Raw genomic sequence first — 24,671 nt, forward strand, 5'->3', positions numbered from 1 at the left:
AACATCTGTACACCTGGATGGCAAATCTGTTCCTCTGACTTATCAAGACCTTCAGTTCAGCAAGATTCAGAACAGGAAGGAGAGATGAAGAAGAGGTCCCTCAGCCCCTGAGAAAGGCAGAGACTTTTGTGTCTGGCTCAGACCATCCCCTACAGATGGAACAAAAGACTGCATTCCAGGTGACAGTGAGAACTGACAAAACAACTGCAAAATCCACTCCCTAAATACTACTTGGAATCAGGTCTCTGCCTTTATAAGCAGGGACTTTCCTTTAGTCAAACTGCTGGAAACAATTTTCAGTTTACCTCTGGATGGCCTGAGTCAGCTCTTGTAAGTACTGGATTTATGACTCTTGGATTGTTCAACAACTTTGCTACTGCAACTGTTTGGAGTCTGTTCTGTTTGGATTGATCCTGGATTGTTTGACAATGGATACCTCCAGCATCCATGGCTTCTGAACATTGGCATTTTGAATTCTTGTTCAGTGTTGAGAGCAGGACATCCACCTGTTGAACAAAAACTGTGCTACTGACCTCTCAATTTGCCACTCATAGTTGAGTGAAGTTGACTTGCTTAATGTATTGGCAAGCAGGTTCAACTCCTCTGGAGGGTGGACCACTACTGGCCAGATGCCCCTCAGAATGCATGTTACAAAGAGATACCATTAGCTGGGATAACATGTGAGGCATCATTTCCCTGTTTGTGTACTGTATAGCTGTGGAAGTGTCCAATACTACATTGTTAGCTCTGTTGTGCAGAATTAGTTCAAAAGCCCACAATGCACTGCCAGAAGCTCTAAAGCACTGATTACTCCTGAGCTGTCCAGTGACCCTTGATTGTGACAGACTAGACATACCCTCCCCAGCCTGTCATGGAGGCAATTGTACTGAGAGCTTTGTTTGGCTAGAGGATACTGAAGCATTTCTATCTCCAGGTGAGAGGACATAGTTCACCAGTGTACAAATTCCTGAACCTACTGCAACACTCAGTGGATCTGGTGGGCATGATTTCCAAGGCTGCACAGCACTGGATCGTAAGTCCAACGGGGAACCAGGAGTGCTGAGAAGGTTCTGGTGTTGCCATTGCAAGGGTGGCATCAAGTCAGTGTCCCCCGGTAACAAGGGGTGTAAACGTGGATAAGCAAACAATGGGTGATTAACCGGTCACACCCCTTTTATCATCTCAAAGCTTGGCCGTGACCAAGCAATTGGGTTCATTGACCAATAGCAGATTGGTAGATGACAGATCCAAACCTCATGCTTTGCAGGCCAAATCTCTTTCTGTTGCTCAATAAAGTTGTGGCCTGTTTCCCTCCAGTCAAGATTCCTTGTGGCGATAGACATCTTTTAGGTGTGTTTTGGTCAGCCAATCCCCTAATCGCAACAATGACAGAATAGTGGAATGGGTAGCCATATGGTAATGCCTGGGCCTAACAAACCTGTGGAGGTTGCAGAGATCTAGAACTGCATGAATTCTTCAACCTGGCTTTGGAATGATAAAATATCTGAAATAGAAGCCTTGAACTCTTTTGATTACCCTTTTTGTGTAAAAGAATGTCTATCTCCTGCAGAAGTTGGGGAGCTTTATTCATCTGTGGGACATCCAGGTTACTGTCCATTTTGGACAAACAACTACTTACTTTCACCGGATGTATCCACATATACTGTTATATCTTCTATGCTGTAACAACAGCCTATTCCGACCACTGACGAAGACTTGTTGTTGAAACCTGTTTGGTCTTATTTTATCAATTTATCTCTTGTAATGGGCTTGCTATGTTATCCCTCCCATCTGTTTACTTGGAGGTGTTGAAAACTTCATTTGTATTTGTATGTGTATTCAGCATGTATGACATCTCCATATACTCGTTTAATTGGTTGGGATTTATAGTTCTTAAAATAATTTGTTACTGTTAAGACCATGTCTGATTTTGGAAGCTAAATAGCAATAGGCCTGGTTAGTATTTGGATGGGAGACTATTAAGGAATATCAGGAACTGTAGCCTGTATTTCAGAAGAAGGCAATGGCAAACCACCTGAGAACTCCTTCCCTAATGACAGGGATGCCATACGTCAGTTTCAACTTGAAGGCATGTAACAAGGTAGCACTAATGTATTAATGCTAATGATATTGTTACCAAGTTCTACTGCCACTTTTTAATTCTTTGTGATGGATGAAAGAAGGTAGAGAAGAAGGCAGATTGGGAAAAGTGCTGTCTTTTGGCTCTTCTATTACCCATTTGGGTAATAGTGGGAAGTGGAAAACGAAACAGTGGGAAAAAGAAAAGAACAGAGCATATGAGAGTAGCAGCCCTGGATATAGCTTCTAAGTGCAAGCAACTAATTTCTTATGTAAATATAGTGTGTTGCTGCTCTTCCTCCTTCTTTCTCATGACTGTTTTTGATCTGAACGTTTGACTGCCTTTTGACACAAACCTGTACTTGTTGTTTTGCAATTGCACACTTCCTTCTGGCAGAGATGGACAGACAGGTGGTTCCCCTGGTTGAAGAACTTGATGATCTGGGTCCTCACTTTGCTGAGACCTAGTAGACGATAAAGAAGAGAGTATCTGTGGCAGAGAAGCAAGATCTCAGGAGAGAACAACAAGCAATAATCCTTTATTTTCCAGTACTCGTTGATGACTGTTCCAATAATAATAATAATAATAATAATATTTATATACCGCCTTGTGGCAAACCAATCCGGGCGGTTGACAACAGTAAAATATAAAATATAACAATTAAAAACACTTTATCCCTCCCCCCTTAAGACAATATTAAACAGTATAACATATTAAAAACACAATATCAAGCATAAAAACAGCAATTAAAACTAAAAACCCTGATATCCCTCTGTTGATCCTCAACCATCACTAAGATGGGGCCACGGGAGGAATGAGGGAATCAGGGAACCTGGGCCGGGATGGTTAATCTGGAAAGGCGTGTCAAAAGAGATCCGTCTTGACCGCTTTTTTAAAGCTGTCTAATGATGTTATCTGACGGATCTCATCCGGCAGGTCGTTCCAGAGTTTGGGGGCGACAGCAGAAAACGCCCTCTGGGAGGTCGCCGCAAGCCTAGATTTTAGAGGCTGCAGTAAGTTCTTCCCAGAGGACCGGAGAGCGCGGGGAGGATTGTACGGGAGGAGGCGGTCCCTGAGATAGCCTAGACTTTGAACACTTGTGTCACTACTGATTCACAAGTGTGTCAGACCCAATGCCCTGGGAATCTGCTTCACAGTTTGACAATGTATGCATGAAGGAGATACAGAGAGATATTCTGATAAAATGTTCCATAGCTGGCAAACTTTGGGGCTTGACAGACCGCTCCTTTCCTAGCCAGATCAGGGCTGCAGCAAGCTCATGCTACAGCCCCAAAGTGGTCTTTCGAGGGGACAAAAAGGAGCCTCAAAAAGCAGCTCCCTTTACACCCTCGAAAGGGTGCCCTTTAATCTGGTGCCCTCCAGATGCACTGTAATATAACTAACTGCCAAAGGGTTCAATTAAAAGTCAGCTTGTTGGGTTACAGGGTAACTGTCATCCAACACAGAGGTAGGGCACCAAGTTGGGAAATGTGAATGTAGCTCAGATTGAATTAAGAAAATGGGAGTGAACCCTCTTCCCCCTTCACAGAACAGAATTTAATGAAATATATTACAGTAGGCCCTTGCATTACATGGGGAACGGGGGGTGCGGGCGCACTGTTTTGACATTTTCTAAGACATTATGCCTGATTTAATCCTCAACAATGAAAGCCAGTTGCAAAAAAGAAAAATAATGAAGCACAGTGATGTTTAACAGCTAGGCTATTAATGTCTGAATTCAAGGATGTTTATCCCCCACTGATGCAAAAATGCTGTTGTTGCTACCACTACTACTACTACTACTACTACTACTACTACTATATTTATTGGATAACAAAGAAAAACTGTCATTTGGATGTTCTCACTTGGAAACAACCCAAGGACCTACATATATTTGAAAACCAACTTCTAACAGATAACTTACTTACCCGGACTTGCTGGAAGATGGATCTTGTCCCTTGCCTTTTTTGGATAAATCTGACCCTGTTTCAATGGGGCAACTCAGAGTTCTACAATGGAGAGAGGAAAAGGTATATCAAAGGATTAATTTGCTTGATATATTTTCTGTAAGGAACTTATCTAAAAATCTCTAAAAAGTGGGCAACATTAATAATGCAAAGTGGGCAATGCTACCTGCCTGCTGACATCGACCCCCTGCCCTTCATAACAATTCAGGGGTCTCTGGCAGAAATGTAAGTAAATATATGTAACTATACTTAGTATCTGAATGGAAGATCACCAGTAACTATCCCCTGCTGTAGATAGAGGAAAGAATTGGCAAAACCACCTCTAAATATTCCTTGCCTAAAAAGTCCCTATGAAATTTATGGGGTTGCCACAAGCTGATGAGAGGTTTGAAGCCAAGTACACACATACACTTAAAGTAATGTAATTGATCACATCATGACCATTTACAAAATGTGAATATATATTAGATATAGATATAAAATAGAAACCTTGTGCGTTCATAATACATCACACTGAAGCATTTTGGCATCCTTGTATTATTTCCAGTTTCCCATGTTAAAATATATTCAAAATCCCTTGGATTCATTTTCAGTGTTGGTTTATCTGTTATGTGTGAAAGAAAGAACATTTATTATGCTAGCAAGAAGTGCAATTTTATAAATTATGGAAGATTAAATATCATGGCACTACCTTTCCATGGTGATAGGAGTGCATGCTTCTGTGAGGAAAGAAACAATGCTGCTGGTAGCAGTGCATTCCTAGCAGTAGAGTCTCCTATGTCAGACAGGCTTTTGTTAGGGAGTCAGATGAAAAGTGCCAAACAGCTATTGGGCAGTAGCAGCAATACTGGAGCCCCCAATATTGGTGACACTGACAGAGGATCATTCAGAGACAATGGCAGTGGCACTATATTTTACACTTGTTAGTACTGTGCAGAAGAAGGCAATGGCAAACCACTCCTGAGGCTTCCATCTTGAAAACTCTATGAGGAGACAATCCAAAATAATAAAACAAGAGATAGAGCCAGAAGATGAGACTTCTAGGTCAGAAGACACTCAAGGAGCTACTAGGGAAGAGCAGAGGACAACTACGAGTAAGGATGTGGCTAATGACACAACTGGAGTAAAGCCAAAAGAACGATCTGCTGTTCATCTGCCCAGAGGTGAAAGCAAAGTCCAGAGATGCATAACATATACAATAATAATAATAATAATAATTATTATTATTATTATTATTATTATTATTATTATTATTATTTTCCTGTCTCTCCCAGATGGGAGGAGGAACATGGAATGTGAGAAGCATGAATCAAGGGAAACTAGGCATTGTAAAACAAGCAGTGGAACCTATAAACATACACCACAACAGGACTTGTTATTAATCACAGGCAATTGGAATGCAAAGGTAGGAAACAGAGCAACATCAAAGATTGTAGGGAAATTTGGTCTAGAATCAAGAAATGCAACAGGAGAGTGACAGATTGAATTTTGTGAGGCCAGCCAATTGTTCATTGCAGACACATTCTTTAAGCAACTGAAGAGATGACTGTATACAGGGACATCAACTAATGGTCAGTATAGAAATCAAATAAACCACATAATCAGAAGCAAAAGATGGAGAAGCTCCATTCTCTCTGGAAAAACAGGACCAGCAGCAGATTGTGGCAAAGATTATGAATTGTTAATATTAAAAAAATAGAATTAAGCTAAAGAACACTAAATCAATTATCATGCCAAAATACAACCTGCACAACATCCTCATAGATGTTTAAAATAATGTAAAAAATAGATTTGCACTATTTAGCCTAACTGACTGGAACCAGAAGAATTCAGGACTGAACCAAGGGACATTGTCAGGGATGAATGCAAAAAGACCCTGTCTGTAGCCAAAAAGAAACAGAAGCCTCAAAGGATGGCCAATGAACCTCTTCAAGCAGTTAAAGTGAAATGAGAAGTAAAAGGGGACAGAAATAGGCTCAGAACCCTGAATACAACTGTTCAGTAACTAATGCACAGGTATAAAAAGAACTATTGTAATACTTAATGAAGAGAAATAGTCAAAAAGAAAAAGAAAAAAGGAAGAACATATTTCATAAGATCTGAGAAATCAGAGGAAAATTTAAACCAAGAGTGGGGATGCTATAGGACCAGCAGGGGAACACAATACATGATGAAGCACAAATAAAAAGGTGATGGAAACACTACACTACAGAACTACATACAAGAGGTTAAAGAATGACAGATTCATTTAAGGAAGAACAATTTGATGATAAACCTACAGTGTTAGAAAGTGAAGTTGAAGCTGCACTCTGAGCACTTGGTAGAAATAAATCACCTGGAACAGATACCACACCAATAGAGCTGCTTCAAATTACAGAGGGAGAATCTACTTTAGTTCTAGCTAAAATCTGTCATAAATATGGAAAACCAAAGACTGATCCACAGACTGGAAAAACCCAGTATACAGTAGTCCCTTCCTTTATGTGGGGATCCGTTCCGGACACACCCGCGTAAGGGAAATACTGCGTAATCTCAAGCCCCATTAAAGCTAATGGGGCTTGTGCTCTCGATGGTGTGGGCATGCATGGCGCATGTGTCATTACTCTTTCCAGCAGGTGGCACCATTTCTTCCTGCGCAGCTTCCAGCGTTTGTGTATAATGGAAGTGCACTGTACATTCCAGTCCCTCATTACCCATCCGAGCAAAGTGATACCCAAAATTCTACAATGAAGACTTTTGCCATATACGGCATGAAATATGCTAGATGTCCAAGGTTACAGGTGGACATTAAGAAAACAAAAATAAAGACCACAGATGATATACATAGTTTTAAAGTAGACAATGAGGACAATAAAATAGTTCAAGAGTTTCCATACCTCATTTCAGTCCTTAAATCAGAATGGACACTGCAGTTGAGAAATCAGAAGAAGACTTAGAAGAGTAGCTATGAAGGAACTAGACAAGATTGTTAAGTATAAAGGTAGATTATTGAATATTGAAGTTAGGATGGTCCATGCCAATCATATTTTTGAATGTCTATGTACGGTTGTGAAAGCAAGACATTGAAGAAAGCTGATAAGAAGAAAATTAACTCCTTTGAAATGTGGTGCTGGATATCATAGATTACTAAAATGAGAAATAAATGTGTCTTAGAGCAAGCCAATCCTGAACTCTCCCTAAAAACCAATATGATTAAACTAAGACTATCACATTTTAGACATATCATGAGAAGACATGATTCAGTAGAAAAGACATGCTTGATAAGATAGAAGGCAGCGCAAAAAGAGAAAGAACAAGAGGAACACATTACGGATGGATAGACTTAATCAAGGAAGCAATATTGTGACCTGGAGGTCTCTCATTCAAAGGGTCACCATAAGTCAAAGTCGACTTTATAGTACATAACAACAACAGCAAGAAAGTGTGTACAGATGTAGAGATGAAGTGGAATCTTCTATGATGGTTTGTTTCACCAGGCTTTGCTTGGCTTCACAACTCATGTGACAGACATACTGACCAGCCAGGCCAGCATTAAGTTCTCTCTCTTGTTACTTGTCCCTTACACTTCAAAAAGGCTGTCTGCCCCTATTTATGTATTTATATTTATTAATATATTTATATCAAACCCTGTATCAGAAGGGTGGTGCACAAATAAAACAATTTAAAACAGTAAGCAATAACTCAAACAGTCTGAACACATGCTAAAAGAACATGAAACTATGGACCTGTACAGATTTGGGAAATGTAATTGAGATCTCAATGGCTCTGATAAAAAGTCACATTTTAATGTGCCTCTAGCATTGAGAGGAACAAACACCTAAAGTCTAAAAGACAGTTGGGCAGTTTAATGATTATAGCACAACATGGCTAAAGCAAACTAGGGATAAAGAGGAACAATGGGATTGTGAAGGATTAACCAGAACTGTGGAAACTTGCCAGGAAGGCAGGAAGGCAGGAATTAGTCAATGAACTAGTTCTGGAAATTATTAAGAAAGGTAACTTGAAGAAAGGATGTTGCTAAAACTATGCATTTTTGAATGTATAAAAGGTTTGAAGAAAGACAATTGGGGGTGACAGTCTTGGAATTGCCATTTAGGCAGCTGTCACCCCGTACGGAGAATAAAGGTGTGCTTATTTTGAGCTAAAGTCGGACTCTGGATTCTCTTTGTTGCTGGGTGCTCCAAGGACCCTTCCGGCATAGGTTGGGAGGGCTTGCTACCCTCCCCCTTCAGCATGAAGTGTCAGTCAGACCTTGAAAGAGAGGGCATTCTCCAACCAGAACTGAGAATGACATGTGCCACTTCTTCATACAGTGTATAACTCCCACTGGTGGGATATTTTACAGCTGACATCCTGATTTATTCAATTAGATAACCACTCATTTCCTTATCTCCACTTTTAAAAGAAAAATAATATTTAAAAAAAAAACACTTGTTGGGCTTCTGCAGAAGTTATTCTGATGGAGACAGTTTAGAAAATTTACTTTTGAGGACAATAACTGCCAGAACCAATAAGCAAGCATAGACAATTGCTGAGGAGTAGTGCATTCAAGATGTGACAGTAACAGAGATTCAGTTTGGAAAGGAAGAGCTTAAAGCAGTTTAAAAATCACTTACCAAGTAAGCTGCATGAAACAGAAGTTATCACACTGATGTACACTATAAATATAAACAATGCATTAGAAAAGTATCTATAAAAGCCTGATCTACAAAATTAGCATTATTAATACTATGGAAACTGAGTGGAACATATTTCTCATAGAACATAACCCAGTATTTGAGATTCATGGTGATTATTCCAAAGGTTGTTGTTGCTGTTATATTTATTTATATCCCACCTTCCTCCCAGTACAGGGACTCAAGGCGGCTAACAAATCTAAAACAGTCCAAGTTAAAACATCATAAAACATATAAAATACAAGTTTAAAAAAACAATTAAACAATTCAAACAATTAAAAACATTACATTATTACAATTTAAAGTTTAAAACTCTTAAAAAAACAACAGCATCCATGTCATACGAAAGCCTGGTGGCATAAAAATGTCTTTATCTGCTGTGGGAAGGACAGCAGGGATGGATCCATCCTGGCCTCCCTACGGAGGGAATTACAGAGATTGGGAGCAGCCACTAAAAAGGCCTTTTCAGTTGATGCACACAGGAGGTTTTTTTCAGACAATCTTCAAAATAGTTTTACAAAGTGTTATTGGGCAACATCTGCACTGTAGAAATAATCCAGGTTGACATGACTTTAACTGCCATGGCTCCATCCTCTGGAATCCTGAGACTTGTAGTTTGTTGTGGCACCTGTGCTCTTGGACAGAAGAGGCTAAATATCTCACAAAACTACAGATCCCAGGATTCCATAGTATTGTGCCTTGGCAGTTAAAGTTGTGTCAACCTGGATTATTTCTGCAGTGTGGATGCAGCCTAGGAAAATGACCACATCAGGGGATCTGCTCACACTACCACAGTTATAGCACTATGATTCCCTTTGAAGCCATAGCTTCATCTTAGGAAATCCTAGGAGTTATCGTTTCATGAGGCACTGGAGTGCTCTGGCTGAGAATTCTTAATCCCTATCCTTGAATTGAAAATCTCAGGATTGCACAGGGCAGAACTATGGCAGTTACAATAGAAGAATAGTGTTAAAGACACCAGATCCTGGCTGATCTTGGAAGCTAAGCAAGATCAGCCCTGGTTAGTACTTGAATGGGAGACCGACAGGTGCTATAGGCTATATTTCAAAGGAAGGAACTGGCAAGATCACCTCTGAGTATTCCTTGCCTAAAAAAACCCTATGAAATTCATGGGGTTGCCAGAAGTCAAGAGGTGACTTGAAGGCACATTCAGACACAGTGGTATATTCCAGGGTGATGGGGAATGTCTATTATCTCTGACCTTCTCCAGGACTCCCTCATTTAATCCATTTAAACTGGTTTGTGGCTGCCATGATGGTGAGGTAGGGAAACCACTCTAGGTTTTAATCTGAACTGTAAAGCAGTTATCTAAGGTACACAAACTATATAACCGAGTTAGGCAGACTTCAAGCCTGCAAGATCTACTGAAAATGAACCTTGAGCTTGTTTGGAGGTTCTAGCAGGGGAGCGCAGCTATCGTATACCCTTGACTGAAGAACGGTACACTCCTTCTATCTAGGATGGTCGTCCTCTTCCACCGAGCTGCAGCTTCGGGAAGGACGCACATGGAGCGGTGAGGGAGGAAGGGGACACCCGCCTAGCCAGCCAGATCAGCCGAATCAACCCTGGCGATCAATGGGGTGACAGATGTCGCAGCCAGATCGCCCTCACATCCGTGATCTACTGTATTTGATTTCCTTCCTTCCTTTTTTCTTATTTAGTAAATCTCTGAGATTCATTAACTGAAGCCGCATCCTCACAGCAGAAATAATTTAGGCTGATACCACTTTAACAGCTGTGGCTCCATGATATGGAATCCTGGGATTTTTAGTTTATTGTGGCCCCAGAGCTCTCTGATAGAGAGTGCCTCAGAAAACTACACATCCCAGAATTCCAAAGCATTGAGTCATGGTAATTAAAGCAGGGTCAAACTGGATTATTTCTTCACTGCAGACACAGCCTAGGGCACAATGGAAAAAATGTTGTGGAATTAACAAATCTGGATACGAAGAATTTGTTCCAAATACTGGAACTAAACAGAACTCATCGACCTCCTTGAAAAAAAAAACCCTCTTGGTTACCTCATGTTTTCTTTATTTCGGAAATATAACTGAAGAAAACTATAGGGGGAACAAGCCCTGTAGGGAGGAATCATTGCTTGGCCTAGGTGTCAGCAGCATAGCTGACCGATACACCTTTTGGATCCAACCCTTCCTTCTAAGGTAGGGTTGCCATAATTCTGGACCTCCAAACTGGGACAAATGTAGGACAAAAGTAGGACAAAATTTTCAAATGTAGGACACATTTTTTTTTAAAAATGGAGGACACGCAAAAAAATTGATGATTTTTTAAAAAATGTTAATATAAATGCATGTTTCTTAGGCATGATCAAAATGGAGGACATTTTGGCATTGTTCCTAGACAGATGGCAGAAATGTACTTCCCTTTCTGGCTAACCTCCCCCCCATTCCAAACAGCATATTTGGGCATTGAAGAGGAGGAAGAGTGGAAAAGGCAGAGGAGGAGGAAGAGGAGAAGAAGAAGAGGAGGAGGAAGAAGGGGAGGAGGAGAAGAAGAGATGGAGAAGAAGAGGAGAAAGAAGATGAAGAAGAGGAGGAAAAGGAGGAAGAAGGAAGAGGAAGAAGGGGAGGAAGAAGGGGAGGAAGAGGAGGAGTAGAAGAAGAGATGGAGAAGAAGAGGAGGAGGAAGAAGATGAAGAAGAGGAGGAAAAGGAGGAAGAAGGAAGAGGAAGAAGGGTAGGAAGAAGGGGAGGAAGAGGAGGAGGAGGAGAGGAGGAAGAAGAAGAGGAGGAAAAAGATGAAGAAGAAGGGGAGGAAGAGGAGGAGAAAGAAGAAGAAGAGGAGGAGGAAGAAGGGGAGGAAGAAAAGGAGGCAGAAGAAGAGGAGGAGGAGAAAGAGGAAAGGCTCTTTCCTCTGCCTGGCTGCCTCTGTCGCCAACGGAGGAAGCCAGGCAAGGGAATGGGGCCTCGCTGAAGCCAAGCCCCAAACCCCTGCCTGGCTGCCTCCGTCGCCGTTTTGCCCCCACCCCCGGGATTTCCCCCCCCCCCCCCCAGAGACGGAGGCAGCCAGGCAGAGGTTTGGGGCTTGGCTTCAGCCGTCCTCCAAGCCCCAGCCAAGCCTGCAGGACTCTGCGATCGCGGAGGAGCCCCCTGGGCATGGCTGGGGCTTGGAAGACAGACGTCCTCCAAGCCCCAGCCAAGCCTGCAGGACTCGCTGGGGGGGGGGAGTCCTGGGGGCGGGGCCAAACCGGGGTGGGACCGTGCGGATCCGCCCCAAATCGGGAAAGTCCCGCCCCCAGGCGGGATATGGGAAGCCTATTCTAAGGCATTGTTGAACTTAAGGTGGAAGAAGATCCTCCTAGAATGCTTCATTAAGCTCTCCTGAAAATATGTCTTCCCAGCCCCAAGAACCTATCTAATTTTACTTTGATTATAATTTCACTGATTTACTTGTCTGAGACTGGTTGACTTTGATATCCCCTTTGTACTGGAATGGTTGGCTGTATTTTAGCAAGCAAATCATTGTAAGGGGACAACAGCAACAGCAGCAGCACAGTCTGTTTTATAGACATTGGTACCTATATATACATCTTGGAAGGTTCCACTGATTTTTCCAGTCTGTGCCAACAACTTTCCCATCCCTGATAAATAGCACTGGTAATTCTGATCTGCTTGTGTATTTGCACTCTGACTAAAGGCCTGGGGGTTTGATTAACCAATCCACAGCCCTGGAATTGTAGGCAGATCAGGGGTATCTGGACTGAGTCTTGTTCTAAAGCTTGTAGCTCTACAAACAATTGTACAACAGAGAATTCTACTTCCCAGTCATTTATGTTTCATAGAGAGGGACTTATTTGTGGCTGCTTAATGCTATTCTGTTGTACACAATCCGCCCCGCACACTTAGAACATCTGGAAATAAATTACTAGAGTACCCAAAAATCAGACTGAAATCGACCTATGACAGGACATTTACTGCTGCTGCCCTCAGACTTTGGAACAGCCTGCCAGAGGAGATCCATCGCATCAACACCCTAAATGCTTTTAAGAAAGCACTTAAGACGGATCTCTTCCGGCGGGCCTATCCATTTGATTCACCATAATGGAACCTCGGTAATACCCTATCTTCCACTAATTTTATATAGGTATGGACTGTATTAATTTTATGAATTTGTCTTGTGCATTAATTGATTGTAATTTTAGATAATTTGTGCTTGTTGTAATGCTGATTTTATGTGTTGTACTCCCGCCTCGATCCATGGGGAGAGCCGAGAAATATAAATAAAGATATTATTATTATTATTATTATTATTATTATTATTATTATTTTCTGCTTTCTGATATCCAGTGGTCCTTGGTTAAAGTACCCTCTTAGTGCAGCTTCTCTCATATTCCAAAGAAAATGGGAGCACTTAGATTCCAAATCTTGACTAAATCACTGGAATCATTAACCTTCCTGGAAGGGAGACACTTTCTGTGCTCCACCCTCACACACACCAAAAAAAATGCAACAAAAATATGTTCTGGTAGTGTATGGTGAAGCTGTCCTTCACAAAAGTCTCCTCTTCTGTAAACTGAAGCATATGCTACAGAAGAGAACAGGACATCCACAACCCAGCTGCCAGATGGTTGCATAAACCCTTCCCCAAAAACTGCTTAGTCTTCTCCATTTTGCTGTTTCCTGTTTTAGCTGATGGAACTACAGCTCCTGCCTTTGAAGAACCATCTCTTTTCTCTCATCAGTTGCTGAAAGATGATTAAGCTTGGGAAAGTTACTTTTCAGATGACAACTCCCAGATTCCCCCAACCAGCATGAAATAAATTGGCTAGGGGATTTTAGGAATTGTAGTCCCAAAAGTAACTTTCTGAAGTTTGGAAAGGCTTATGAAAGAGGAAACCAGAAAACAAACAAACAAAATCCATGCTTTCGGAACTCAACACTTTTGGTCTGACAAAGTATAAATGTATTTTTCTTTATATTATATTCAACCTTTTGTTTTTTGGGACACTATCTTCATAGCTAAGATTGCTTGCCTATTGTCTGTATCAAACCATGGAGAGCATGAGTTTAATACAGCATTTTCCTGCCAGTTCCCCATATCTAAATATTTTTTGTAAAGCACAGATTGATTGTTTCAGCATTCCTTTTGGAATAGGAATGATCACAAAACATTGGTGCTGTACATGTCGTTCTGATTTGACCACAACGTTCTTCTTTTTCCTCATTCTTTTGTTAAAATAAAAAGACTATCACAAAATTGTGGTAAGTAGCTTTTGCTAAGAGAATTACATAATTGTGAACTGAAAGCTGGATTGCAGCCATATTGAAATTCATGTGTCTTTAGTAAAGTGTAACTGTAGATATGACATATTTGCAATAGTCTCATAGTACTGTCATTTATTGGCACTATTCACTATTATTCTGCCTGAAACAAGCAGCCTAATGCTTACCAGTAGCATTAGCCCTATTAGGCTGTATCAGCTTTCTCAAGTCCAATATTTGCCAAATGTAATGGTCTACAATTCTCATCATCCTCATTCAGGGAAAGATGTTGCTGGAAGTTTTTTCAGAGTACAGTACAAGATAATGAGCTGAATTCATGCTTAGAGGAAACTTATAGAAAAATAATTGGGACTTCAGTTAATCCTGACTAATTCATGATTTCAGACTCTTTCAAGCCTACTAAGTCTGGATTCTACCAAGTGACAGGAACAAGTCCAAAACCAAGCAAAGAACAAAGAAAAAGCCTTTTAAAAATAAGGATTACAGATATCAGTTTTGTACAGCTTTTAAGACAGTTTTTATGCAGTTCATATTTCATTATTATTCTTTATTCACTTCATTTATTCATTTATATTCTGCCTTTCTCCCAATAATGGGACTGGATGCAGCTAACAACATATTATTAAAAAAACAACAACTTCACTTTAAGAATACAATCTTATACTTGAGATCCTATAGCTAGCTATAGAGCTGAAGAATCTGTGAGAAGTCATGAAATACTGGCAGCATGACAGACAGACACAGTGGTGCTATTTACTCCCCAAAATGAGTATTGGTATCAGTTTCCAAACTCGTAACTGTACTCTGCTGCAGCAAAACCAATCCAGACTTCTGTGGCATCTTAATGGCTAGCACCTTTATTATAACATGAATTTTTGTAGAGTGTAGCTCACTTCATCACTCTTAACTAGGATTTCATACACACACACACACAACCCCACCAGCAGCATTGCCAATTTCTGGGGAAATCCCTAGAATCTGGGGAATTTAATTAATTTCTTTCCAGGGATTTTGACAGAATATTCCGGTAAATATTGGGGAATTCTGGGGAGTTTGGATTTTGGTAAAACATTCCGGGGAATATCTTCGAGGCTTGTTGGCAACACTGTACACCACACAAAGGGAAAGAGAAAGAGAAAATCACTCTGGCACTAGGTGAGTCAACCAGCACATAAAATGTTATCCTGACTCTAACCTGTGATTAAAGAGTGGAACTTCCCAGAGTTTGCAAGAATGGATTTTTGGTTTTTTTTTAATTTGAACTCCCAGAATCCCTTCAGCCAATATGGGGCAATTCTGGAAGATGTAGTTCTAAGAAGTGAAACTTTCTAATATATTATCATTCAGTAACCTCTCTTACTGTATTTCCCTATGATGTTTCTGTGATGTACTGTGGTCAGTGGCAAAGTGTTCTAGAAGGTTGAAGAGTTTTCTCACTCGATTATGAATACTATAAGGGAGGGACTGCAATTCAGTGATATATTGCAGAAGGCCTGGGTGATTCAGTTTAAGCAGAGCTTGGAAAAGTTACTTTTTTGGACTACAGGCCATTCTGGCTGGGAGGTTTTGGGTACTGGAGTCGCAAAATAGGAATTTTGGAAGCTTTTTAAAAAGGTAGCTTCCCATCTTCCTCACAGAATAAATTCAAATTTTCAGATGGGTGAAATCCCCCTTTTCTTTTCCACCTTCATAATGGGATCATTAATGCTAAGAACCATCTTAAGACCATGGTCTTCAGCATATTTAACCAGGCAATAAGAACTGCTGAACTTATTATTTAAGGTTTGCTTTCTGGTAAACATTACATCAGAAAGAATCTCACTGAAATCAGTGGGATTTAAAAGTGCTTAGCTCTGACTCCATGCTTAGCAGGGGGCTACTTCCCTTATGTCAAGACTTTCAGATGATTCTATTATAAGTTTATTTATTTATAAAAGCTTTCCTCTTAACAAAGTTGCTCAGGAAGGAAGAACTGAACAAACAAGTAGCCAAAACAGTTAAGATCAAAGAGGGACAGATGTAAAGCTTATGAGGCAAAAAGATAGACAAATGAAAAACAGGCCTTCAAAGGCTAAAAAACAAATCACCAAAAGCTTTTGCTCTGTGCACAGAACCTTGACATATGAGTATCCTTACAATGGCAAATAACAGATGATTAATGAATTTTAATAGTATTCTAAAGTGAGAAGGAAGAACCTTTGTTCGTCTAGATATTTGGGCCTATAATATCCATCTTCACCAACCAGCTTTGCCAATGGTAAGGAACTGTGGAAATTGCCGTCCAACCCTTTTCTAAGGGATCCATTATCTCTTGTTTCTGATTTAATCTGTTAGTAAATCATAAGTATAAATTCCTCAAGGTGAATATGAAAACTGAACAGAAGAAATGCTTGACATAAATGACCACATGTTGAGCTACGAGTCCAATTGATACATTTTTTCCTTTTAAATTTATACCAAGATAACTGGGTTGCTCTGGAGCTGAGTGGGCAAAATCTGTCAAGCTCTCAAACATACTTTTGTTCTTATGGTTAATATTAATCAGATGACATTAATGGTCAAATCCTGCTAGAAGGATTAAAAGACTGTGGAGGTAGTCTGGAAAATCAGTATGCAAAGGGATCTAGTAGTACACTTGAAACTAACTGAAAGAAAGAAGCTGGTACCATGAGCATTCATAGACTTGAGCCTATTTCCTCAAATGCATAGGGCTTCTGAGGAAGTAAGCTCAAGTTTATGAAAGGTCATGCTACCAGCTTCTTTCCTTCAGTTAGTATCAAGGGTGCTACTAGATCTTTTTGCATACATCCTGCTAGTGATATGCAGTTTATATATGTCTGTGCCTCTTTTTGGACAGGGCTGTGGTTTGAGAACTGGAATAGGACTATGGAGACCAGGGCTCGATTCCCAGTTTAGCCATGAAACCCACTGGGTGGCCTTGGGCAAGTTATGTGCTCTCAGCCTCAGGGGAAAGCAATGATAAACCTCATCTGAACAATTCTCGCCAAGAGAATCCCATGACAGCATCGCTTTAGGGTAGCCATAAGTCGAAAACTACTTGAAGGAATACAACAAACGTCAAATTTTCTTGCCCTTGCACTCTGTTCCAAAACTCTCCACCACCACAAGGCAGATGATGCTGGTGCTTCTTACTGGTGGGAAGCAGTGAGAGGCAACTCAGACCATGAAGATCCAACTGGTTTAGATTCCCAGGTGAAACAAAGGAGAGTACATTTGATCCAGGAGTGCCTGCTCAGCCCACCATAGCTGAGTTCATGGGCTGAATTGTGTCTGCCTCTCCTCTTCCCACTAGTAGACAACAGCAGCAGCCTTCTGGGGCTTTTTAGTTCCTGGGGAGGGGAAAGGATATAGAATAACATGGGTAGAGCAGAGCTACCTTCTGAAGTACGATCTCAGCCATTCTGTCATCTCTCCTTCCCACATCTCTAGCACAAGTAACAGCCAAATCTCTATACAAGTCAAAAACCACAGATCAGGTTTCTGACTGAGAACAGGAAATGGAACGTTGGACTTACCTGAGAGACGTCCCTTTACAGCAGAGAAGGTCCGAGCATCCTGATCTTGGGTGGCTCCGCCCACTTGGCTCCTGGTAGGCAGGTAGGGAACAAAAGAGACAAAGGGCATGACCGGGGCCCTGGCCCCCCGCCCTTGCGGGCGGAGCTACCCAGGAACCCCAGTCGATTTTAAGCCGAACGCACCCTAGGCTGAATGCGGTCTAGAGAAACTTGTCTCCCGCCCACCCGCGCCAGTAGACAGATAGGGTGGGGAGGATGCTCGGACCTTCTCTGCTGTAAAGGGACGTCTCTCAGGTAAGTCCAACGTTCCATTTAGCAGCAGAGAAGGGGCCGAGCATCCTGATCTTGGGATATAAAAAAGCTGACCAGATACTAGGGAGGGCTGGCTGGCGCGGAGGGCGGATCTGACACTATTTGTTGTAACACCCTCCGGCCAAAGGCCGCCTCTGCCGATTGGAAGAGATCGAGCTTATAATGTCTGGTGAAGGTAGACGGGGACTTCCAAGTGGCTGCCCTGCAAATCTCAGCCAGCGGAGCGTTGGTGGACAGGGCCGCTGAAGTAGCTGCGCTCCTTGTCGAGTGAGCGGTGATGTCCCCTGGCGGCTGTAGGTTGAGTGACCTGTAGCACTGGACTATGCACTGCTTGATCCACCTTGCCAAGGTAGACACCGACACTTTTTTGCCCTTAGAGCTAGGTCGAAAGGAGACGAATAGCGCCTCAGACTTTCGAAATGTGGCCGTTCTCTTGAGGTAAACTTTTATGGCTCTGCGAACATCTAGAGTATGCCAACACTTCTCCAAGTCGGTTGTAGGTCGAGGACAGAAGGAGGGGAGGACGATGTCCTGAGTGGTGTGGAAGACGGAGTTGACTTTAGGGATAAAAGTTGGATCCAGTCTCAGGAGAACGGAGTCTGGCCTGATGATTAGCAGTTCCTTGCGGACGGAGAGAGCGCCGATCTCAGACACACGCCTCGCCGAAGCCAGTGCTGTCAGCATCAGCGTCTTGAAGGTCAGGAACTTGAGGGCTACTTCCCTCAGCGGCTCGAAAGGCGAGATGGTCAAGGCCTTTAGGACTTGGTGGAGGTCCCATGACGGAAACCTATGTTTGGTTGGGGGCGCCTTGTTGGCGACCCCCTTTAGCAATCTACGGACATGGGGGTGTTGGGATATCCTGGCCGCCGCCTTATGGGGCAGGATGGAGGTGATGGCTGGCAGCTGTCTCTTGATGGTGTTGGGCCGCAGGCCCTGGAGAAAGCCTTCTTGTAAGAACTGGAGCACCGTCGGAACAGAAACCTTGATGAAGTCTTTGTTCTTGCGCTTGCACCACCTTTTGAATGACCTGAAGGTGTATTCGTAGATCCTATTCGTAGATTGGCGTCTTGATGCGAGGATGGAGTCAACCACTTCTGGGGAGTATCCGTAGCTACTTAGCATGTGGCGTTCAATTTCCAGGCGTGAAGCCGTAGCCAGGCTGGGTCCGGGTGATGGATCTGTCCTTGAGCGAGGAGGTCCCTCCTGAGTGGAAGGGCGAAGCCTTGCGACGCCATGGCGAGGATCTCTGAGAACCAGGGTCGCCGCGGCCACGCTGGAGCTACCAGGATAACTTGCGATTTGGACCTGCGTATCCTGGCCAGGAGCTTTGTGAGAAGTGGAGTCGGGGGAAATGCATAGAGGAGGCCCGGTGGCCGGGGTAGTTGAGGGCGTCCATTCCCTCGGCCCCTTCCGTTAGGAATCTGGAGAGGAACCTGGGTGTCTTGGCATTGGCGGGGGAGGCGAACAGGTCTAGGATGGGCTGGCCGAGTCTGTTGACGATGATCTGGAAGGTCTGAGGATGGAGGCTCCACTCTCCTTGATCTATGTCTGTTCTGCTCAGCCAGTCGGCTTTTGAGTTTAGGGATCCTTGAAGGTATTCTGCCTCCAAGGCTATGAGATTGGACTCTGCCCATGCTAGAAGGGATTGAGCCTCGCTCATCAGAGCCCTGGATCTGGTTCCCCCTTGTCGGTTGACATGAGCCTTGGCCGTGGTGTTGTCGGTTCTGATCAGGACTGACCTCTGACGGATCGTCTGCTTGAAGGCGAGGAGAGCGCAGTGAATTGCTCGGAGCTCCAGCCAGTTGATGCTGTGTGTTAGTTCTTCCGGAGTCCACTTGCCCTGGGCTAGCTGTGTTCCGCAAACCGCTCCCCAGCCCCGAAGGCTGGCATCCGTGGTGATTTGGACACTCGGGGCCCCCCAAATTAGGCGGCCTTGGTGAACTGCATCGGACATCCACCAGCGAAACGACTCCCTTGCTTCGCTGGAGAGGTGTATCATCTTGTGTCTCTTGAGGGCAATGGCCCGTTGGTGTGGCAGAAGGAGCCAGTGCAGAGGTCTCGAGTGGAATCTCGCCCAGGGAAGGCACTGGATAGCTGCTATCATGAGACCCTGGAGGCGAGCTAAGAGCTGGAGGCTGGGGCGCCTGGAGGTCAGGGCCTTTGAGATGGCCTCCTGAATGGACTGGATCCGGTCTGGAGGTAGGCGCACTGTCCCTGCCTGGGTGTCTATTATGGCTCCCAGATGGTGGATCTGCTGGTTTGGGAGCAGCGAGCTCTTCTCTAGGTTGAGGAGAAACCCATGATCCTGCAGAGACCTGAGAATGCAGGTGATGTCTTGAGTCCCCTGTCGCCTGGAGGACGACCGGATCAGAAGGTCGTCGAGGTAGGGATAGACGTGTAATCGCTGGTTCCTCCACCTGGCAACCAGCGCCACCATGATTTTGGTGAACACCCTGGGGGAAGAGGCTAGCCCAAAGGGGAGAGCTCTGTACTGATAATGACGTTTGCCATATCTGAACCTGAGGAATCTTCTTGAGGAAGGGTGCACCAAAATGTGTAGGTAAGCATCTTGAAGGTCCAGTGACGAGAGAAAGTCTCCTGGTTGGAGACCGTCTAGGATGGACTTGAGCGTCTCCATTCTGAACTTTTTTTTCAGGACGAATCGGTTGACCCCCCTGAGATTCAAGATGGCTCTCCAGGATCCGTTTTTCTTGGGAACCAGGAAGAAGGTGGAATAGCAACCTAGTCCCCTCTCTTGTCTTGGGACGGGTTCGATGGCCTTGATGTCTAGCAGGCGCTTGATGGCCTCCAGCAGGAGGTGGTGCTTGTTGGGATCGGCTGATCTGGGAGATGGTATAAACTTGTCTGGGGGCGTACGGTGGAACGTTATCCTGTAGCCCTGTCGAATGGTATCCAGGACCCATTTGTCCGAGGTGGATGTCTCCCAGATGTGGCTGAACCCCTGCAGCCTGCCCCCTACTGGGGGGGCGCCGTCATTGGGGGTTATTCTTGCGGGGCTGCTTGGATCCCGCTCCCTCCTTGGAGGAGAAAGAGGGTTTTGTCTGTTTGTTAGACCTTGAATCTCCCCAATTTGGTCTGTTGGGTCTGGACTCCCTGGCTCGAAAGGAGTTGGAGGAAATGGGGTAGGAGGGTTGGGAGCGAAAGGAAGAGCGGCTTTTGTATTGCCTCTTATCGTCTCTTTTTCTGGAGGTGGGAAGGGCTTTTTTCTTGTCCTTGCCTTCTACTAGCACTGGTTCTAAGGATTCCCCGAACAACTTGGAACCAAGGAAAGGGGTGAAAGCTAAGTTCTGCTTGGATTTTGAATCCACATTCCAGCTCTTAAGCCAGAACTGCCTGCGGACTGCCACGGCCGCTGCCTGGGCTCTAGCGCACTGCTGGATGGTGTCGAGGGTGCCGTCGGCCGCGAAGGCTGCCGCCCTGGCAATTTTGTTAACGGTTTGTTTGACCCTGGTATCTGGGTTGGGTAGAATGTCCAGGAGTTGACGGGACCACTGGAGACTGGCTCGCATCACCATTGAGACGGTGGTCGCAGCCCTAATGGCAATGGACAGGGCCTCGTGGGCCTTTTTGAGTGTTCCTTCGGCCCTACGGTCCTCTGGGTTTCTGAGGGTGTCCTCACCATCCCTGCTGAACACCGCTGATGAGACGAGCGCCGACACAGGGGCATCCACGGATGGGACCCTGAGCCTGTCCATGACGGCTGGCTGAAGTACATAGTACTTGCGGGTAATGCCGTGGTTGGATCTGGCCGAGGCTGGTTTTGCCCATTCGTCTCTAATAATCTGCATGATGTTGAGTGGGCATGGGATTTGTTGGACTGGGGAGATCGGCACTGGGAACAAATCCTCGCTCATTTTAGGGAGGTCTGAATCTGGGGAAGGGGTGGCCTGGTCTGTAGGAGTGGTAAGGCCTAAGGTTTTGGTTGTCTTTTTTATCAGTGGTGCATAGTCCTCCTGCTTAAACAGACGAGAGGACAATTGGGGGTCTAACTTGGTGTCCCCTTCATCATGTGACAGCTCGCCCTCCTCTGCCTCAGAGGCTGAGAGGTTGTGAGTGTCCTCCGAGATTTCGTCCTCGGAGGACAGTGCATCGCGAAGCCGCTTACGACTAGAGGCCCTGTCGTGTCGGGTGCGCTTGGCTGGAGGGAGGAAAGAGCGTTCCGAACCCGAGGAGGAGCCTGAAGACCCTTCATCCTCCCCTTCTGAGTCAGGGGCCCCTGAGTGGCTTAAAGGAGTCTGGTTGGGGGACGGTGTGCCTCTGGCCGGGGGCCCCCGTGTTCTGGGAGCCTTGTGTCCCTGTCCCTCCCTGGCCTGGCTTGTGGCCTGGGGCTGGCTTTTTGTGGCGGGGACCTCCCCTATCCCCCCGGAGTAGGCCCTTGTCGGCGCGGTGGCGCCTGATCCCAGCGCCACGCGGGTGGGGTGACTGTGGGCATTGGCTTCTGGCCGCCCAAGATGGCGGCGCCCATGGGCATCCGCGTGGCCAAGATGGCGGCGCCCATGGTTTACCGCATGGCCAAGATGGCGGCGGCCATGAGCGGCCGCATGGTGCCGCTGGGGTACTTCCGGGTCGTCCAGAAGTGGGCGGAGCGCCGCCCGGCCAAGATGGCGCCCGCCATGGGCTCCCTGGTCGGCGATGGCCTGGGGTAAGCCCGGGGTCATCCCCCACCCCCCCGGGAAGGAGTCGCTGGGGAAGAAGGGCTGAGGGAGCATGGATCCCGGCCACATCAATAGCGGCCCACCCCCCGGGAATGTAGCGGCCCCCCAAGGCGCCGCGCTGGGCTCGCGGGTGTGCAGGCCGGCGCCTTCGCTCCCTCCCTGGGCTGCCCCGGTGGAGGAGGAAGCTTCCTGGTTGAGGAAGGCCCTGAACCACCTCACCAACTGTGGCGGCGGGGGGGGAGTTACTCACGTCCTCCTCGCCGGTGTTGTTAAGAGAGGGCTCTCCCTCTTCAGACCACCCATGGGTCGTCTGGGAGTCCCTTGAGCCTGCAGCGGAAGGGAGGGCTTCCTCCGGCCGCTGCGGGCGCGCTTCCACGTCCAGGGGCGCCGCTGGTGATGCCACTCGGCGAGCAGCCGGCAAAGCCGGGGCTGGCCTGGGCAAAGTGGAAGCAAGCTCTCCTGTGGCTCTGGTCTCCCTGTCGGCCGCCATGTCCGTCAAGGGGGGGGGAAGGGGAGGCGGCAAGGGCAAAGGTAGCCGTAGGGGAAAAGGTGCCTTTTTTTGGGGGGGGGGGTAAGAGAGAGGGAAGGGATAAGAGGAGCGAGAAGAGAAAAGGGAGCCAGGCGAGTTCAGGGAGCTAACGATGAGATTCTGGAGATGGATGGAAAAAACCAAACGTCCTACCAGGTGCGAGGCAGGAAGAAGACTGGGGTTCCTGGGTAGCTCCGCCCGCAAGGGCGGGGGGCCAGGGCCCCGGTCATGCCCTTTGTCTCTTTTGTTCCCTACCTGCCTACCAGGAGCCAAGTGGGCGGAGCCACCCAAGATCAGGATGCTCGGCCCCTTCTCTGCTGCTAAATGTTGCAATCCTGTGTTTCTTTTAAAAACAAGATTAAATACATCCTGAGGCATCTGTAAGGAAATACGGACAGGGCAGAATTGCGAGTGTTTAAATAAATGTTCCCCACTTGACTCTCTTTTTGTTTAATAATACTCTGCTTCAAGTGAGCAATTTATTCTTAGAAACAAGGCAGAAACTAAGTGCCAAAACTATATGGTAAAGGTCTAAACCAGAAATTGAGAACATAAAGTATTATAGGATTAGGCCCCTAAACGTTACATTCCGTCTCAATTTACTCACCAAGTTTGTAGAAATTCTGTAGTCTCATGAAAAGTGCCATCATAGTTTAAAATCACATCCTACTGGTGGTCACATGTTAATGTTACTTCTCCATCTGAAACTAAAAACAATAACACCTTGTTTTCATATCACAATCATCTTATTCATCTTCATTATCCTCCTGACTGGTTAACATTAAGGCAAAATGTAACTTCAGTGGCATGGCTTCTAAGGAAATATTGAGCGATGTATCTAACTGTGTCCTTCCAGAGTTTGGAAAAGTTAATTCTTTTAAAATACATCTCCTAGAATCTCCCAATCTGGCCCTAGGGATTCTGGGAATTGTTATCAAAAATGCTCTGGTCCATTACTTCATGAAAGGCTGCCTGATCCAATAAATAGAAGAGTCCCCTATGTTCTTTTCAGTCCTACTCCAGATAGTTTGAGTACCTTCTGGAACTGTGTGGTGTGGGAGATAGCAAGTGAGAAAAGGAGAATTTGTAGAAATCATCTCCTCATCCCCCCAAAACATCAGACACCAAATTGTCTACAGTGTGTGTGTATGTGTCCCCGTCCATCCCAGTCCATCAGTGGAAGGACATAGCTGGATACAACCCATTGTAACCATCAGGCTTGAAGAGTTATTATGTACTACAGCATCTTGACCAAAGACATCAGCATTTAGCTGTCTAGTCCATTTCCTTCCTGTGCATAGAGTAAAGGTGTTGGGTGAAAAATTTTCTGGAGCTATATTCTTCTGTGGAAAATCTTTCATACCAGATACCTATCTACCTACTTATTCACTTATCTCTCTGCATTTATCCAGGGCTGTTGTACTTACAATGTTCAATTAGCTGTACTGAATCAGATTTTTCTCAGCTTGAAATAGAATAGTAATGGGTGAACAAAGCTCATACCATCTTAACTGAGAACAGCAAAAATTTAGGCATGTAACACTAGCATCATCATTTTTTCCTTTCTCCTGTATGATTTTTAACATCTTTCCCTGATGAAGAAGCCAGTTAAACTTCAAATGATGCTGTGGC

General features: G+C 44.8%; 1 protein-coding gene across 2 annotated transcripts in view; it reads right to left on the reverse strand.

The window, feature by feature from the left end:
• IFNAR2 (interferon alpha and beta receptor subunit 2) overlaps positions 1–24,671 on the reverse strand; it is a 42,593-nt gene that overhangs the window by 12,163 nt on the left and 5,759 nt on the right. The window contains exons 1-6 of one of the 2 annotated variants that reach the window (XM_089512071.1): positions 23,647–23,661; positions 8,664–8,705; positions 4,739–5,030; positions 4,537–4,651; positions 4,009–4,089; positions 2,436–2,543 (exon numbers count right to left, since the gene is read on the reverse strand). In XM_089512071.1, coding sequence (XP_089368197.1) covers positions 2,436–2,543; positions 4,009–4,089; positions 4,537–4,634 — 287 coding nt within the window. In that variant the 5' untranslated portion in view covers positions 4,635–4,651; positions 4,739–5,030; positions 8,664–8,705; positions 23,647–23,661. Of the gene's footprint in view, positions 1–2,435; positions 2,544–4,008; positions 4,090–4,536; positions 4,652–4,738; positions 5,031–8,663; positions 8,706–23,646; positions 23,747–24,671 lie in introns of those variants that run through there. The other variant, XM_089512070.1, reaches the window with a different exon arrangement.

The sequence above is a fragment of the Sceloporus occidentalis genome, unplaced genomic scaffold (genome assembly GCF_023333645.1).
Source record: "Sceloporus occidentalis isolate IW3139 unplaced genomic scaffold, rSceOcc1.0.p SCAF_2, whole genome shotgun sequence".
NCBI classification, from domain to species: domain Eukaryota; kingdom Metazoa; phylum Chordata; class Lepidosauria; order Squamata; family Phrynosomatidae; genus Sceloporus; species Sceloporus occidentalis.